Below are 20,111 nucleotides of genomic sequence, written 5' to 3' on the forward strand. Positions count from 1 at the left end.
TTTGGTGTAAATTCTTAAAGTTTGGCAGGTGGGTTAGGAGACAGCAATCTGAGAAGGAATGTCTAGAGGTGAAGCAATTTCGAGACAGCCAGGTGAGCCCCATGTGGCCTTTTATGATCTTGTCCCCCAAACCACATAGCATCATTACATGATTTCAAGTTTTAGGGATACCCCTATTTAGGTGGGAAGGAACTGAACTCCATAGTTTGCATCAAGACCACATTACAAATGAGCATGAGAATGGGAGATAATATAACCTTTGTAAAATAAAATCACAAAAGAAACAATATATACTGATATAAAAAAAAACACACTAAATGGTAAAAAAATAAATAAATAAGGCATATTACATAAAGGCATATGTAAAGATTCATTTACTTATTACTTTTGTGTATGTTAGCCTGGCATATGCATATGTATGTGTACCACACGCAAGCTTGGTGCACTGGGGGTTGTCAGAGAGGATGTCAGAACTGGAGTTACAGATGGGTGTGAACTGCCTTGTAAATAAAGAAAACCAAACCTGGGTCCTCTGGAAGAGCAACAAGTGCTCTCAACTACTGAGCCGTATCTCCAGGCCCAAACAAACCACCTTTAATTTTACATTTTAAAACTGTAAAATAGTTTAACATTATCAAATAATTTGATATAACATTTATAGACAACTCCACTTAACAACAGGACATTTATCAAAATAAACTGTAACTTGATGAAACAAATCACTGAACATCTGAAAGAATTCAAAGCACACAAAGCTTGTCCTCTGGACAACAACATAATTAAGTAAAAAGTCAGTGACAGAAAGATCTTTGGATGTCTCTAAACATGTTTAAAAACATTAACATGTTTTTAGGTAATACATTGGGTCTAAAATGATATCCAAAGGGAAATTATAAAATATTTCAAAATTAATGAAAGTGAAAAATATATCAAAAGTCTGATACTATAGCTAAAACGGGACTTGCAAGGAAATGTGTGGTACTGAGAGCCTATGTAGAAATAGGTTTCAAATCAATGTAAGCACCTACCTTGAAAAACCAGAAAACTGGCAAATAAAACATGAAACAAGCAAAGGGAATGATATAATATAAAAAGCAAAACAAAAATAATAAAAACAAAATCAATGAAATAAAGCTGGTTAAGATAATTAAAATTGATACACCCTAAGACTGATAGGGGGTTCACAAATTTCAAACATGAAAAATACAAATTTTTAAACAAAAAGTGAAGGTCATTCACAAATTTGGAACAGTAAATTTGGCAATTAAAATAAATGACAAATTTCTTGAAACCAAAAAAAAAAAAAAATTTAAAAATCCAGATTGAAAAGGAAAAAGTACAATTACAGCTATCAGAGATAAATCTGCAAAAAATCAGAAACAATCTCTACAAGAAAGCTATAGATTTAGTAAAAGAATTAGCAAGAATGACAGACACAAACCAATATGCAAAATTCAAATAGAGATGGAAAAGAAAAAGAGATCCAGGGGATGACTCAGGAGAAGTTATACAATTTTGAAAGTTATTTAGACTGGAAAGAAACTCTGAAAGGAAATTTAGTACAATAGCAATGGAGAAGACTAAGTGTAGGACATTTCTTGAATTTTAAAAATGCTTTTCAACAGAAGTAAAACTACTAGCACTCTTCCACTCATGAGGAGGTATTCTTAAACACAAAGAGATCGTAACAAGCAGTTTTGATGGTGATTAAGATATCTGCATTCCAGCTGGAGAGCTGGCTCAGTAGTGAAAAGCACTGGCTGCTCTTCCAGAGGACTGGAATTCTGTTCCCAGCACCCACATAGCAGCTCACAATCTTCTCTAACTCCAGTTCCGGGGGATCTGATGTCCTCTTCTGGCCTCTGCAGGCACCAGGCACACATACAGCACACAGACAAATGTACAGGCTAAATACCCAAACACATAAAAAATATAAATAATAATAATAATAATAATAATAATGCAATTTTTTAAAAAGATATCTACATTCCAGCTGCACATGGTGGCAAATACTTGCAATCCCATCATTTGGAAGATTCTAAGCCAGCGTGGGCTACAAATGATACCGTCTCAAAAAGGGGCAGCAGAGGGACATGGGGGCGTGGCTTATACAGTAATGTGCTTACTGTATAACTGTATAACCAAAGTAGTGAACTCCAGGCCAATGAGACAAATCTAGCCTCAAAGGAGATTAACAGCATTCCTGAGGAAGACAACCAAGCATGTCTTTCAGCCTCTGTGCACCTGCACACACATGCACACACATACACTAACACACACACACACACACACACACACACACACACACACACACACACACGTTTTTAGAAAAAAAAATCTACCTACAGATACCTACATTTCACTTGACTGTTAAAATGTGGATGACATTTTATCCACTTTAATAAATTATACCCGCATATTGTAATCTACAGTGCAACCACTAAAAAATAAGATTTAAACTTACAAAGTATTATAAATAAAAAAATACTCAAAGTTGAAAGCACAGCAGAATTCAACAATATTAAATACACTCACTTTTATGAGAGTAACAAGAGCATATCCAATTCTGTGAGATAGAAGTAAATCAGTCACTATGTATGGTGGAACCTACTGCAGTAAAGTTCACAGTAAAACGTGCAATCTCAGACCAATAACCTTAATGCTAATTTGTAAAATCATGAAGAGGGAAAAGTGGGTTAGGGTTGGGGTTAGGAGACTAAGAAAATAACAAAGAACAAAACACAGTGGAAAGAATGACAGGAAGACTAATTAGAAAAACAAATGGGAAGTTTATTCTTTTATGATCAACAGAACTGGTCAGGGGAGCTTCCTTGAACAAGTTAGACCAAATATATATATCTCATCTATTGCTGGTGAGAGTGTGAAACACTCAACCTGTGTTCCAGTTCTTTCTTCTTCTTCTTCTTCTTCTTCTTCTTCTTCTTCTTCTTCTTCTTCTTCTTCTTCTTCTTCTTCTTCTTCTTCTTCTTTTTTTTTTTTTTCAAGACAGTGCTTTTCTGTGTAGCCCTGGCTATCCTGGCACTCACTCTATAGACTAGGCTGGCTTCAAACTCACAGAGATCCACCTACTTCTGGCTCTCGAGTTCTGGGATTAAAGGCGTGTGCCACCTCTATCCAGCCTGTGTTCCATTTCTACGTATTCATCTGATACAGAAATGAAGCAACATGTCGAAAAACAATGTGTACATCATCACATTAGCCACTGACTTGGCAATAAAAACCTATCTCCTACCACTAACATTACCATGGATAATGCTGACAACACTCACCAAGGATAAATCTCAAAAAACGTGAGCCGAACAAAAGACAGGCACAAGGGTATTAACCCACATCAGTAAAAATTAGAACCATGGCTGTCTACTGTGATTGAGAGGGTCATTTCTGGTAGATAGTCTGGGATATATTTGTAAAATAAAAGACTTTTACATTTCATTAGCAAATACAATAACAGTTTAAAAAAACAAAATTTGTACTCAGTGTAGATTTTAACATCTAACTATTGGAAGTCAGACAATTAAGCAAAGTTTCATGTCTGTGTCTGTGTCTGTGTGTCTGTTACACAGACGCAAAGAATTTTAAGTACAGATTCAATTTTCTAAGGTCTTCTTAATTATTGTGTCAGCTGAAGCTTAAGTTTCAATTCTCAAGGACACCATCCATCTCGTCCAAAATTTCATGGTAAATATGCAAAGCCCATCTCCCTTTTCTCTTAACTACACCTACAACTATACCCAAATTTCCACTACCTATGTCAATGAAGACAAATTTTTTAAGTAGCAAAGTGTAAATATTTTTTAGCTTTGTAGGCTACCTACTATCTCTGTTCTGTTTGTGTGTTTGTATTTTCTAACGATGTGAAAAATGTCACTAACCATTCCTACCTTGCAGCACTTCCCAGATACGGCTCATGAGCCAGATTCTTAAACTCTATACTATACTATTTATTTATTTATGTGATCTTTTTCCCCCTCAGTTTTCTTAGAAATGTCATAAGATTAGGGTAAAAGCAAACAATGATCTTTGAGAAGAAATCTAGAAATACAGATGGACATTAAAGGACAGAGTCAAAGGACCCTATCAGAGCAGTGAAGCCTGAAGGAACTAAAGAAAAATGAAGATTCAAGGAAAGATCCTTGTTCTCTAACTCCAGGTGAAATGATGTGACCACACACAGAGACAGAATAAAAAATAGGAAGGAGAATAATGCTGTTTTGGACATGCTGGATTTAAAGTGCTTGTAAAATAACTTGTGGGGTGGAAAGCCAGTGTCTGTGGACACATGAAACTAGGACTATCTCTACACACCCTGTCTCCATATATACAGTGTAAGTCATAACTAAGCATCAATAATGAACACTGTAACTGTTGAACAGCGCCGATGATTATGGAGTGATGATCTACTTTATAAAATCAATTTTAAAGTTTCACCTCTTCCTACATAGTCTTACTGAATAACTGATTTAGTATGTACCCTGGTGAATCCATTCTTTTCTCTCTAAATCCTGCAATGGTTTTAGGCAACTAAGCAACTATTTTTCTGGATCAATTCCTTGACAACAGCATAACTGTATATACTGAACCATTTTCTCATGAATAAGCTGTAGCAGAAATCCATCTTTGTTATGAATTCTGGCTTGCAAAACTTCTTTCTTGTCGTTCTTCTAAAAATTCCCAGGATAAACAACAGTCTAGATGTGCATGAATATCATTTCAAGTTTCCAAACTCTGGATGTTAAATCAGAAAATGGTAGTGAGCCACACTTGCTCTCTCCATAAGTACAGCTCTCATCCTCATCAAAGCAGCAGCTTCTTGCAGCAGATGGAGACCACTACGGAGAACTGCAACAGGGCAAGATGCAGAGGACACATGACCACGGGCTGTCCAACCCCACCTCATACATCTAAACAAAACCCCTACACAGAAGTCCAGGGAGCATGAAGGAAGAGGGGGTAGAAGGATTGTAAGAGCCAGAGGGCCAGGACACCTGCTACAAGACAGTTCCTTCTGGACAGGACACAAATGTTGCTCCCATGAACTCTCAGCAATATAACTGACTGCACAAGGCATGCAAACATGAAGGGAAATTTCACGAAGCTATACTCCTAGATAAGAGCTACAGGCAAGTCGATGGCTGCCAAAAGAGGGAGAATCCATTTTGCCAAGGATGAGTCCCTGATTGGTTACACAACTGCCAGTGGTGAACCCTAAACACATGTACTTATTAGGCAGCACTCCTGGATTCAGTAGGGTTTTTATGGGTTGTGGAGTGTTTGGGTGTGTATGTGTAGCAATAATAATCATAGAAGAAGGAGCTGTAAATTCTAGAGTGATGTGGGGGACTCTAGAAAGGAGATGGAGTAGCAATGGTGTAAATACTGTCTACTCATGAATGAAATTCTAAAAAATTAATTTTAAGTTAAAAAAATTTAAAATAGTTTTAAATGAATATTCTGCTGAAGATTTTTTCACTTGATAGTTTACAAACCATCATATGAATTATTAATTATCATTTTGTATGTAGTACAAACTGCTATGGGATGGTCTGTATGTCAAGTGTGTTGCTGATTGGTCAATAAATAAATCACTGATTGGCCATTGGCTAGGCAGGAAGTATAGGCGGTACAAGGAGGAGAATAAAGCTGGGAAGTGGAAGGCTGAGTCAGAGAGACACTGCCAGCCGCCACGATGACAAACAGCATGTGAAGATGCCGGTAAGCCACGAGCCACGTGGCAAGGTATAGATTTATGGAAATGGATTAATTTAGGCTGTAAGAACAGTTAGCAAGAAGCCTGCCACGGCCATACAGTTTGTAAGCAATATAAGTCTCTGTGTTTACTTGGTCGAGTCTGAGCTGCTGTGGGACTGGCAGGTGAGAGAGATTTGCCCTGACCGTGGGCCAGGCAGGAAAACTTTAGCTACAACAAGCTATCAATACTACAAATACAAAAATTAGAAACATCTCCTGGTGTAAATATTGTGTGCCTATCTTGTATAAGAGCCTACAAAAACTATCAAATTTATAGTTTGCTACAATATAGCCACATAAATGTATACTAAGACAAGAACCAGGATAACGGCACTGTGGAAACACTTCCAAAGCCCTAACTCCTCAGCATTCTATCATCACCTGGAAGTCAATTTTCACCTTTTCCACCAGCTGCAGTTGTTAGCTCGGGTTTTGTTTGGAGGCGCATGTGTTCCTGCAATATGGCAGTGCTAGATTATAAGGCTACTGACAACAAGGCTTGCTATGAACCCACAAGGTAACAGTGAAGTAAATCAGAATACTGCAGAATCTTTCTAGGAAAGAATGTGGCACATAATGGGCCACATCTGTCTTTTCAGTAATGAAAATATTCTGATTTAACTTAGTTTTTTAGAAGAAATTGAACTTGGGTCCTCTGCAATAGCTGCAAGTACTCTTAACTGCAGAGCCATCTTTCCAGCCCCCTTAACTTAGTATTTAGAGTAATGCTACCTTTAAAAATAATAATAATAAATAAATAAACCTTTCAAGTTACTCTTATTTGCATCTGGAGACATTTCCATGCCACTGTCTAATCTAGAGGAAAACCAGCAAAATGCCTATAATAATCTGCTAAGTGTTTAATGAGACAACACTTTCATTTTTTTGGGGGGGAGGCAGGTTTCGAGACAGGGTTTCTCTGTGTAGTTTTGGTGCCTTTCCTGGATCTTGCTCTGTAGACCAGGATGGCCTCGAACTCACAAAGATCCGCCTGCCTCTGCCTCCCGAGTGCTAGGATTAAAGGCGTGCACCACCACCGCCCCGGCTGAGACAACACTTTCTATCTTTGGGTCCCTCCTATACTAGCTTCTAAGAAACTCAGACAAGAGCCCCAGCAGGTGAGCTCAGTATCTCATAGTAAGAGCACAGCTCTCAATTAGTACCTCCTCACCAAGTGCAGACCAGTTTCCTCCATCCATAAAAATACGGATATTTGGGATCTTGCCAGACTGCTCAAATTCTTGGGAAAAAAAAAAAAGTGCAAAGTGAGGAAATACATTGGGGAAAAACTTAAACTGAGAGAATCAAGACAGTTACGCACCAGTGGTCCTTACGCCATCTTCCTTTCAAGCCACACTTGGTCTGCCTTGAGCTGCCGAGCAGATGAGGCTGCAGTCTTCACAACAGCCCTTAGTATTTATCACACTTTGCAGATGATAAAATGGAGGCTCACATGGGTGAAACCCATGAAGTGGCAGTATCAAGATCATGTGATCCAGTACCCAGTCTTCCATGACACCATCACACACATGGAGCGGGTGCCTACTTAAGGAACTCTGACATCTTGGGAAAAAGCAAAACTGAAAAATTCACAGTTCTAGGTTTGATTTTTTCTTTCTTTTTAAATCAGAAAGTGAAATAGAATTCTGTTTTCTATGAAAGAAGCATTTCAAAAAAGTAAAAGAATATCGAGAAGTCAATTAACTGAAAAACAGGAAATAGAAAACATTCAAAGAGATAAAATATTAAAAGGTAGGTTACCAACAAATTTGTTTAAAGCTCAAGCTTCTACAAAATATGGAAATTACATCAACAAGATAGCTGTGTTTATTTCTGCTTGCTTCTGGGTCAAATGCTCCCACAACACACTTCATCTAAACATCTTTGTCCTGGGAGCTTTCATGCCACCTGCCTACTCACCTATCTGTGCCGTGCCCCAGAAGCACCTACTTCTCGGACCTCGGGCTCTGCAGACTACCAGGGGTGGAACTGTCTTTTCCAGCATTGCTTTAACAACAACGAGGCTAGAAAGGACAATGTATGTAAACATATACTGGGCAGGAAACTGACTTCTGTAATGAGACATACCTAATTTAGAAAAGAGCTGTAATCCTCACCAAAACCAAGAATCCTCAAAGGAATTCACAAGTTTCATCTACTTCAACAAAACTTTAAAACTGTCTTTTCGTACAAGCATAATTTACCATTTGTTCCAAGTAAAAAGGACACTAAGCTGAGGGAACAGAAGTAAATATCTGATAAAGGAGTAAAAACTTGTCTGTGGCCTGCTTAACAATCCTCTGCCCAAATGACTTACTTTTTCTCACAAACACATCTGGGAAAAGCAGACTATCCTCAACTCTGAGAGCTTCTCAAGGTCCTGCCCATGTCTCTACTGTTTCCTTTTTAAACTTGGTAATTTTCATAAAATCCCTGTAAAGGATGTGTGTCGCACTCTGCAGTGGGGTAAGGGATGACGGAGAGGTGATGTGCTTACTTCACACAGCCAGCCTCTGTTCAAATCACATCTTCTTGGTGTGGCTTCAGATCCAGATTTAAGCATAACAGAGCCAGTGAGGAAACTTCCTCGCTTTGTTTTCTTTTGGTGGAAGGAGACGCACACAGCATTCCCAGATAATCACCTACTACCTATGTCAGATTTACCTTTGGTTAAACTGGCTAAGAACCAAAACTTGCCAAAATGATGGTATTAAAATTAACATATTATAAGACCCCTGAAACAAACTTTAAAATGTTTCAAAGTATCCTGAAAAATGATAAGAGTACCTGAAAGAAATTATCAAAGCTGACATGATTCCCTCTAAGGTAATCCCTCAAGATCATTTTTTAAAATATGGAAATCTTCATAAATTTTTGAATTGTCTTGCACATGGGACCATGCTAATCTCTCTGTGTACTTCCAATTGGTGTGTCTATCAATCACCAAGGGTCTGTCTTTAAGGTGTCAGTGCTAGTAACCGGGCTTCCTTCGGTGCTTGTCTCCATCTCCCTGCACTCTGCTCACATTCTTACCCATCTGTTGGGAATTTCCAAGTCCCAGCAACATGTCAATTTCAACTTAACTTTGAACATTCATTGTATCACCATCCTAAGTTATAGTAGTATTATCCAGCAATGCACTGGTAAAATCAAATGCCAGCTCTATCTTCTGCCTTTACTTTCTCTTATTTGTCACTATCAGGGTTAAATTACTTAAATCTAATTCAGCACTTATGCATCTCAAGGTCCTTCTTGACCACAACGTCCAAAAGGCATTCCTGCTTCCTCTGCTACTATGAATGCCGAACATACCACTTTATACTGTGTCATCTTTCTCTCCAGGTAAGTGAGTGACTGCCATGGACTGAATCCTGTTCTTTACTCTCCTGAGTGTGACTATATCCGAAGACAGTGCTTTTAAACAATGACTAAGGTTAAATATGACCATCAGGTAGGATTGGCTTTCTTAAAGATACAGAGCCCTTCTCTTCCACCATATGAAGATATATAAAGCAACTATCCACAAGGCAGAAGAGCCTTACTAATATGGAAACCAACTGGCATCTTGGATAGCCCAGCCTCCAGAAAGATAAAACAATATATTATGTCTACTGCTTAAACTATCTACCTAGTCTGTGAGTCACTCTGTCTATGGTATTTTGCTAAGCTAGGGTGAGCCAAATAAGGAAGATTTTGTTACTCGAAGTTCTTATCCTGGCTGTACCAAAAAAACACCGAGAAGGCTTCTCAAAGCTCTGGTGTTGGGCTCTATCATTTATTTCAGAAGGGCAGAAGTATTAGAAGCTCTCCAGATTATCCTAATGTGCAGCTATTACCAATGACAGCATGAGTTATGTTTATTGAAGCTAGAAATTCTCTGGTTGTTCTTTTTTAACTACCCTCAAACTCACAGCCAGCACAGCATATAGAAAATATACAAGGAAAACACCTAACAAATAATATGTAAGAAAACTTCATAATTCAATAGTCATGAATATTTATTCTGTTAATAAATACTTACTAGGAACCATGAGAGACTGTATACAGAATGAGTAATACAGATAAACTTCCTTATCTGCAGTACAAACATTAGAAAGTCTATGTTCTCAATTAACTGTGCTTAATTTGATCTGTAAAAACTCCCAGTAACAGTTCACTATTAGCCAAAAAAACACACACACCACAATACCACTTCTTCACAAACTTTCCCAACAATCTTACTCTTTTAATGTAATGATCTAATACAGCCCTTTAGGCTAGGAATTTAATTTGAGTATTAATGTTCTTATCTGAGTACAATTTTATTTGGTTCACTTATATATTGAGTACTGGCAAGTATTTCTCATCTTTGACATTTATAAACATATATGTCCACAAATATGCCATTAAATAATAGTACTAATTTAGTTTAATGAATAACATGGATTTTTTCTGAACTTTCTGTGCTGAGTCAAGAAGCCCTTGCAATTAATGATGAATATTCAGAATCATAAACATTTAAGGATTGAAGGCACCTTAGTAAATACCTGGTGAACTTTCTTCTTTTCCCTCTCATCCCAAAACCTAAAATGCCACCTACAGCTGGTGTCACACCTGAAACAAGAAGTCAGTCTCCCATCTTCCAAACCTGGTGAGGAAGTCAGTCCATGACCCAGCACAACACAGGTACCTTCGCGATGGACCATCTCCTACTGCCTGGGCCTATCCCATCATTAAAACAACTGCTGTTTACCACACAGCTAAATCAAGCTTGCATTTATCTCCAATTATTTTGAACAAATCACATCTTTAAACTTAATATTATTTCTCAAAAAAAAAAAAAAAAGCTGGACCTAGAATGAGAAACACCATACACAGTCTACATTATTTTTTAATATGATTTTTTGGGAGGATGAGTTTCTATTATTTTTTTAAAGACTGAAGAGGGAGGACAATTGGGCAAGCTTCTTATGAAACTTTTAAAGAAATGAACAATGAAGAATGAACAAGAGAACAAAGACAGATTTGAGGATGAAAACAACTGAAAATGAGTAATATATAGTATGCAGCATGGCCAATTCTCGGCACATCTTAGGCCAATGTTACTCGGTTTCTTACTACAACCCTGAAATACATTCCAAAGTACAGTATATTTGTGTAAATACCCCTTCATATCTGAGCATTACTATCCAAACTAAGATTCCTGAGCACTTCAGATAAATTAGTTCTGGGGTGGAGCTGCTACATCTCCCATAGCAGGAAATGCCAGTGCACTCATCCCTGCAATCTTCATAGGACTGCCCATGAGCAGGAAACGCGCTAAGCTCTCCTTGCTACTGCCTTCCTCCTAACTCCTGTGGTAACAAACAACTGAAAACTGGTACCAACACCCAGTGGACAGCTCCCTTGCCGCCACACCAGGACAAACTACGCAGGTTTGGTGCATTCCCTTATACTTCCCTTTCTAAGGGAACCACAGCAATAAAGCACTGTATGTAAAGCATCCAAGAGGAAACCACACGCTGTGACCTTCTTTTCTATTATTCCCAAATAAAAAGAACCAAGGCTACTCAAAGAAATAACAAATTCTATCAATGTGGCGAAGTCAGTACAGATAAACCATGAATATCTTGTGTAAAGAAAACAGGAAATGTTCAAAAAACAACAGGACTGTACCACAAGGATACAGAGCTAGCATGAAAGGACTCTCAACAGTCAAATCTGAACACAAAAATATACATATACAAATAAATTATAAGCCACCGAAAATGAGATGAGTCCTTACCAGTAACACTCATAAAAAATTCAGAAGTAAATTCATAGGAAACTAAGGAGTATCTCTTATCTAGTAAATGCAGAAAAATGCTAAAGGTAGAAAACCCTTTTACCACTAACATTTTATAACATTTTATATCATGGGAAACAATGAATAAACTAAGAACCAACTGATGTTAAGTCAAAGGGGAACTTTTAAGGAGCAGACATTCACATGGCCCTAAGTGACATTCCCACAGACTAATATATTATGTATTAATGGCAAGAGGGAGGAAAAAATAGTAAAGAAAGAGAAAGCTTTCAATGGGTAATCAAAATTAACACCACATGAAAGACAGTCACATGCCACGTGACTCTACGTGGCCAAAGAAAGACACGTCACTTACACAGTATCAGCTAAATAAAATAAATGTGATCTAATCAAATTTAACTAATCTTAACTGAAACCTTGCAGTACCTTCCCACTTTTCTCGTGATAGAATCCAGAGTTCTTGGGGTTTCCAGGACATTTCAGTATTCACAAGGGAAAGCCCTCAATTGGCATGGCACAGGCTTCTATCTCAAGTCTTCCTTGTGCGTTTTGTTTATTCCAGTGTTTTTAAATTTCTCACAGCAACCCATTAGAACACCATCAGGTTAATCTATTGAGACCAAAACAATGCATTTTCCAGGGCAAATATACTTCTAGATTAGAAATATGCAAAATGCACCAGTTAACTAGTTACTTTTTTCATTCTGGAACACCATGGTCATTCAAGGGACCTATAGCTGGGAACGGTGATACACACCTGTAATCCAGCTTCTGGATGGTTAAGGAAGGAGATCACCACAAATCTGAAACCAGTGTGGGTTATACAATAAGGTCATGGCCAGCCTGGGCACAGAGTAAGACCCTGTCTTCAAAAAAAAAAAAAAAACCAGGTAGCATAAAGGCCTGGGTTTGACAACCAGCTCCACATGAAATGGGGGGGGGGGGGCTGTTTTTCCAGCACTGGAGAAGTGGAAGGGTCAGGAGGAGCAAAAGTGTAGGCTATAAAGTTAATTTAAGGCTTGACTAGAATACAAAGGACCCTGTCATCAAAGGGAAGGGGGGCAATAATAAAATGGAAATGTTCCAGTCAATGAATAACTCTTCACATAATTAATCACATAAATGTTGGGGGGGGCAGAAGATTCTTCAAATATGTAAATATCTAACTTAATAAAAAGCAACTTTTCCAGTAAATGTAAGAGGTAGTACTGAGGACAAGCACCTCTAGAGCTATCTATCCATACTCTAATAGGAACAACTGAAAAAGTAAGAACAGAGCAAACCAAGCACTTCAAGGGCTGGCACTCCACCCTTCTTCCAAGATACACTTTAAAAATCCACCCACGGAATGTCATCAAGTTCTTCACCTCAATTTCCACCCCACGCCTGAGCACCATCCCAGCTTTCTCAACTTACCAGATTCCTGGAAGAAATACCAATGCAAGGACAGGCACAGAAGGACACAGATGGACACAGACAGACACACACCCACATCCACTGTCTCATCCTGCAAAAGCAAGAGTGAAGAAGAAATCTGCACTGAGGTGGGGAGAGAATCCTCAGCCTTGCTAAAAAGGAAGTAAGGGAAAAAGAAGGAGGGCAGGACCACTCCTAGGTGACCAGAAAGCAAAAAAACCAAACTTAGGAAACCCAAGTGCCTATGGCTGTCATCCGGAAACATAATATCAGAAAATTTTCCTGAAATACCAGAATAGGCAAAGGTGTAAGTAAGTGGGTTCTTTATACTTTCCGTTACTGGTATTTTATACCTTGTCAGGGTCAGTGGCCAACTTCTAAAACTCTGTCAAGTAGAAATTGAAGTAAGTTTTGAAATGATAGCCCCAAAGAGAACCCGATACAAATTAAAAGTTCTCATCTATGGCCATAACCTATAAAACTGTCTATGTATCTAGTCTCTCAAATGTTTTGGGATTAATTTTTACATCTTACTGGTTCCTTCACTAATTAATGAGTTGAGGAAAATCTTTAACACATATCCATTTTTTGCATGAGTCATAATTTTACCTTTTTGAAAATTATATTTAATAAAACATGAATTTTAACTAGGTGATCATAGGTTATATGTTTTTAAAAATCTTTTAAAGTTTCAATCACTAAATTTGACTAGATTTTTCCAAAAATATACAATGCTTATAGAAAGCAATATGAGTTTGTAAAGAACTGTAACTTGAAATAAGATGCACTTAAATCTGAGTATAGGAGAATGAGCTGTTCAACAAACTCTTGTAATAATAAGGTCAAAGGTCCCATTTATGACTGAAGGGTGGAAGGAGAATTTCCTGTAAGAACAGGAACTAAAGTGGGGGAAAAAAAGCTGAGTAATGAGTCAGTAAAACTGGGAGCATGCAGAACACATGTTTTCTGTTTACACGATGGAACTGCCTAAGAAATATTGAAATGTCATAGGACCTGAGTGCAGTGCAGACAGGCATCAGAACAAAATCAAAAGCTGAGTCTCACTCAGAACCATTTGGTATTCTGTCCTTTCTTTACGCTTTTCCACAAATTACAGTAGAAAATAATGAGTGTAACTGTGTGTTATCAACTCTATGAAATGGAAAGGTTTAAATGAAAAGACACACAAGAATACGGATGCAGTCTACATCTCACTGCTGGATTCAAAATTTGAGGGAAAAAAAAAGAAAGGAAAAAAAACTTAGAATAGAATGTTTTATCACCGTAGAATTCAAGGCCCTAAAGCTGCCAGGTGCTCACCTCAGACCTACTTTCCCAGCCTTTTCCTGATGGCTCTCTTCTGCACTCTGCCCCTCTATCCTGTTCAATGTTTTTTAAGCATTTGCCACTTTGAACAGACACCACAGTCCCTCCCAGTTCTTTTTTCATGGTAGCTTCTTCTCATCCTTGACATTTTAAAGCAAATGCACTATGGTGATAATTTATTTGTGCTGAAATATGGTGATATTTTATTTGTGCGTTAATAAAGCTTGTCTGGAGATCAGAGGGGAAAGGCCAGCCATTTTAAATAAACAAAGAAGTCAGGTAGCACACGCCCTTAATCCCAGTACCAACCATAAAGTCCTGGTGGTCTGTACAGACAGACAGTGACAGAGCTATGTAGGAAGAGGAAGTGAGGTAGCTGGGCTAAGAGCCAATGAGAGGGCAGAAAAGCAAGGCATATGAGCCTGGGTAGACAGGAAGTCATGCTCTGAGGAAGCTGAGGAGTTGGTGAGGTAAGGTTAGGGGGTGGCTTTCGCATTTCCCTGATCTCTCTAAGGCTTTAACCCAAATTTCTGGCTCCATGTTTTTTATTTAATAAGATCATTTAGAAATTCGTTTACAATGCACTTTTCCATAAAGCTCCTAACTTAGCAAAAGTAGCTCTCTCCTGGAAATCTGCTTTCTTCATAATGTTTACCACAGTCTTAAAGGATATACTGGGTGGGGTCCTTGTTTGTCCTATATGTTACTGTTTCCTAGGTTACAGAACAATACATGATGTATCCTGGGCCCCAAGAAGTTTATTTAATCAAAACATACGAAAATAGAGGCATGGTTGGTAGCCTAAGTTGGAAAGTAAATCACTTAGTTTCTAACAAACTTGGCTAAACCAGGCAATAGCTATGTAGCCTTGAGAACACTACGAGTTCTGAATTGGTTAAGAGTAACTAGAAGAAATTGGTGACAAGTATGAAGTTTTTTTCAATTTGTTTCTTTTTTGTTGTTGTTTGGTTTTTTTGAGACAGGCTTTTTCTGTGTAACCGCCCTGGCTATCCTGGAATTTGCTTTGTAAACCAGCTGGCCTTGAACTCACAGAGATCCACCTACCTCTGCCTCTCAAGTGCAGGGATTAAAGGCCTGTGCCACCACCACTCAGCTACAAACCTCTATCTCAAAAAATAGTTACAATATGATTCATAACAGTAGCAAAATCAGTTATGAAGTAACAATAAAAATAATTTTATGGTTGGGGGTCACCACAACATGAGGAACTGTATTACAGGGTCGCAGCCTTAGGAAGGATGGGAACCACTACGTTCACCTGAGTCTCCCTGTTCTCATCTGCATTAGATTATTTCCAAGGTCATGAAATACCAAAATTATATGGACTTTACCTGAACTTTCCTTACCCATCCCTCATTACTACTTCCTACCTTCAAATCAAGGTAGTCACTCTAAATCCAAATATGACACACTATGTTTTACCACATAAATCACTGCTCATGTTGTGTCTTAACTGCTTCAGAGTTCAGTCCAATTACTTAGCCTCGAACTGATATGACCGTGTGGTATTCCACAATTGCTTTATGCTTCAAATTATAGAGCTCTTTGATTTTACCACTATCTGCAGACTTGTGATATATACAGATACACTTATAGACTGTGGTCCATTACATGGAAAATAAGCAGGATGCTGTGGTAGATTAACAGAGGTTTGCTTTAGACTTCTATGAGAAACTGTCACTAGAATTCAACTCTGATGGACATGAAGAAGCCAGTACTGAACGAGTTACGGGGAGTGTGTAACAGAAACTTAACCTCGCTCAGCCTGTTTCCTACTCTTCGAAAACAGAGGCAAAAGAACCAACCATGCAAATACTATTGGGACAACTGAATACAGCTAGCTTGATAATAAAGTGTCAAGTTATCTGTGTGGTACACCTAGTTTTCAGCCTATCTGAGGGTCACACGTGACCTTTCATTTACAGGACCTCCAAAGGTTTGAAAGTCTCTAACTTACCAATGCCTTGCCGTTTTCTATCCACAAAATAAACAGACTAACCCATTACTGTCCCCTCTCTCCTCCTTCCCCATTCCATAAATCACCTAAAGTGCAGTGAGGGCGCTTCTGTGAGACTTCCTGAGCAACTGAACTCTACTGCAGACCCAAGTGGAACCATGCAAGTTAAAATGACATGGAAGATGTCTGCAGAGCCTCTCTAAGGAAATGACCAGCCAGTCGGTCGTGGAACCTTTGTGACACTGGGCTACAAGGCTGAACTTGGGAGGAGGAGGCATAAAATTACCGGAAACAAAATACCAGACTGCACCAGCATGAAACGTGACATTTTTCTGGGGCAACAGTGTCTGCACCCATACTGTTTAAAAGGAATCTATGCCCCAACGGAGGACCAAAAAAAAAAAAAAAAAGACGGTGTGGAGATAATGGAAGTTGACGCAACGAACCCAACGCCCCTCACTGGGCAACAAGAGCCCCAGCGAGCTGCAGAAGGGTGGCCTGTCACAGGGGGAGGACACCCAGCAGCCGGGCTGAGCGAGGCGCATCCGCAGAGCACCGAGCCCCAGGCGCCCGCCGGGCCGAGCCCCGCGCCCAGGCCCTCACAACCACGCCGCCCCCAGTACCTGCGGGGTCCAGCGCCATCTCGGAGGGCGGAGAAGAAGCGGGCCACTCGCGGGCTCTGGAGCCGAGAGGGGGAGGAGCCTGAGCCAGGCTGCGCGCGCAGCCGCCCGCCCGGCCGCGGCTTCCCGCGGGAGGCCAGCCTGAGCGCGACCCCTTCGGGGAGATCAGGCCACGCCCCCTTTGCCCGGTCCCACTTCCGTTGAGCTTTGCGCCTGCGCCTGACTGCGGTCTCAGGGACTCCTGCTCCAGAGTGGGCGGGTTTCCCAGGGAATGGCCCCGGGAGGGGCGTGGCTACGCATGCTCCCCCTCCAAGAGGCGGCCTTGGTTGTGCACCACTTGACTTTTCCAAGTAATAGATGGGATTTGGACTTGGGCCTCTTACCTCCAAAGTTCTTAATGTCCCCGTCATTGAGTCGTAAGTCCCTCTGTCCATGCCAGGTTGCAGCCTCAGTCTTGAGTGCTAGAGGAAAAGTAATGAAAATCTCCACCCGCTGTTACTGGGAGATAAGTCCCTGCCCGAGTTCTGCTCCGGAGAACTCTGTGAACACTCCCAGCGGGTGGAGTCCAGTGTGAGCGGTGTTATGGACCTTGACTCTCCTGAAAAGCTGTCATTTGTTGCTGTCATAAGGGAAAGGAACAGTTCCCCAAAGGCCTCCTCAACAGAAGTCACTTAGGCCTGTTTCCGCTCACTGGCCGACCTTCAGTGCTGAGTCTTCATCGGATCTCCACTTAATGAGCTGCTCAAGCCTCCAAAGGATGAGGAAGGCCAGGGACAGATGTTTGGAAAAGCACGGAGCAGCTGCCTCTTCCCTGCAAGGGATTTGGGGCTTTCAAAATGATCCCCTCCCCACCTACCTGCAGTCCCTCCTTCCCTGCTGCTGCATCCGCCTGGTCAGTTGGCAGAGAAGATGCCACAGTTGAACAGGCCTAGGAAAGTGGGTCTCTGCTCAGCAGGGCTCCCGTTTAAGGGCCTGTTTGGACATAACAGGCCTCATTACAGCTGTAGGCTGCGGTGCCAAGGTGGAGAATTAAACCTTCACTCAGCCAGGCAGGAAATCAGTTCCTTTGCTTGTATGGTTTATGAATTTGCTTAGAAATACACATGAAATCCGCTACGTGTCCTCCTTTTATTTTTCTGGGAGTGCAGGATTTAGAAAGACCGAAACAACGTTTTGTTGTGGCCACTGTTGTTGGTTGAGACCGTCCCTCATGTAGCCCAAGCTGACCACGCTGGATGCGTAGCAGAGGGCCTGAATCTTTTAGAGAGGACAGAACAGATTATAAAAACACAACTCAGGCACCCACAGTCAAGTAATCAAACCAAGTATGCAAAGACATAACTACAAAGGGGGTAGGTGTGGTCCTATTCAGTCAGGCAGCATTATTTGTACCTTCACTTGAATCCTGCAGCCACACCTATTGACTTTGTGACTTGAAAATAAGTTCCAATGATTTTCGGGACTTCACTTTCATTTTCAAGGTCATTTTTAGGAATACACAAAATAGAACGAATCTGAGAGACTTTGAGGGACCACTTGTATAGTTTTTGCCATGACTATGGCTTGAAACATTGTTATTATTGTTTTCTACTTAACTCAATTCACCTCTCAGAATATCTAAACAATTGCTGTTTGCTTTAGCCTTATCCTAGACAATAATATTTTGGAAAATCTTGATTTTTCTGTGTTCCCTAACCTTGACTACTAAACATTTCATACCATGAAAAGCACAGCAATGCACCTCAAATGGCTGGTACTTAAATACCTTCCCATTCTTATAGTAAATGGAACGCTCTGGGGGAAAACAGTCTTTACAATACAAATCACTCTTAAGAGTTAAGTCCTAGCAAATGAGTTGGCAATTCAAAACAGAAGAAAGATTCTAAGTTAACACATGATGACAGATGATTTCTTGGACAGTACAATAAGAGTACAAAGAGTAAACATCATCTTGGACATTTGAAACTGCATCTTATACAACTATGGTCCCTAAGGCTGAAACAATGTCTGGCACCTAATAGCTCCACAGTAGCCTCTTAAAAAGTAGTGGCCCGGGTAACAAAGGAGGTGAGTCATCCTTGTACAAAAGCTGAAGCAAAAGCATCAGAGATTCGAGCAATTCTTGAAGGACATGTAGGACACGGAAGAGGTTGACGACTGTGCTGGTAGGATATTGTCAACTTGACGCATACCTAGTGTGGTGATATTTTGTAGGTGTTCTAACAAATAAAGCTGGTCTGAAGATCAGAGGACAGAGCCAACCACTAGTTAACCATAGTGGCCAGGCAGTGGTGGCACACACCTTTAATCCTAGCACTCAGAAGGCAGAGGCAGACAGATCTCTGTGAATTCAAGGCCACCCTGAGCTACACAAGATTAATCCAGTCTAAAAGAGAAACAGAGCTAGGCAGTGATGGCTCACACCTTTAATCCCAGTATTTGGGAGTCACATGCCTTTAATTCCAGCACTAGGAAGGTTGAGACAGGAAGTGATATATGGCTGGGCAGAAAAAGGAATATTGGGCGGAGGATCTGAAGGCTGAGGAGATAGCAATGTGGGAAGTGGCTGTGGCTTGTTTCTTCTGATCTTTTAGCATTTATCCAGATATCTGGCTCTGGGTTTTTATTATAAAACCAATATTCGTGCTACACCTAGAGATATCTGAGAAGAGAGACTATTAATGGAAAAAATGCTTCCATAGATTGTCCCATAGGCAAGTCTGTAGGGAATTTTCTTGATTAATGGCTGATGTGGGAGGCTCAGCCACTGGGGGCTGAGTCCTGGGAGGTATAAGAAGACAAGCTGAGCGAGCCATGCAGAATGGAGCCAGTAAGCAGTGCTCTTCCATGGCTTCTGGTTCAGCTCTTGCCTCTGAGTTCCTGGCCCTGACTTCTCTCAGTGATGAAGTATGACCGAAGAGTTGTAAGAGAAAATTTCCTTCCCAGGTTGCTTTTGGTCATGGTGTTTTATCACAGCAATAGAAACCCTAACTAAGACAGAGGCCAAACAATAGAATTATGTGAGCAGTTGCACAGGGGTGGGAATAAAATGGCTGGCTGGCAGAAATGCAGCAGGAAGGCCTCAAAACCCATTGAAGGATTTTTAAAGCTCGAGTAGTTATAAATAAGATTATACCAGAAGAACCCAGAAGCTTATAAACATTAGACTCCAGACTGTATGAACTGGTCTTAGGCAGTCTAGAACTTACACACTACT

The 20,111-nt window shown here is 40.1% G+C and overlaps 1 protein-coding gene across 1 annotated transcript in view; it reads right to left on the bottom strand.

The window, feature by feature from the left end:
- The window catches only part of Cmc1 (C-X9-C motif containing 1), a 93,578-nt gene extending 76,426 nt beyond the window's left edge, over positions 1 to 17,152 (bottom strand). Inside the window, exon 1 of the mRNA XM_052723693.1 lies at positions 16,898 to 17,152. Within this exon, the coding sequence (XP_052579653.1) occupies positions 16,898 to 16,916 (19 nt within the window). The 5' untranslated portion in view covers positions 16,917 to 17,152. The remainder of the gene's footprint in view (positions 1 to 16,897) is intronic.
- Between the last annotated feature and the right edge of the window lie 2,959 nt (positions 17,153 to 20,111).

The sequence above is a fragment of the Peromyscus californicus genome, unplaced genomic scaffold, assembly GCF_007827085.1.
Source record: "Peromyscus californicus insignis strain IS unplaced genomic scaffold, ASM782708v3 Scaffold_11__1_contigs__length_118956290, whole genome shotgun sequence".
In the NCBI taxonomy this organism is placed as follows: domain Eukaryota; kingdom Metazoa; phylum Chordata; class Mammalia; order Rodentia; family Cricetidae; genus Peromyscus; species Peromyscus californicus.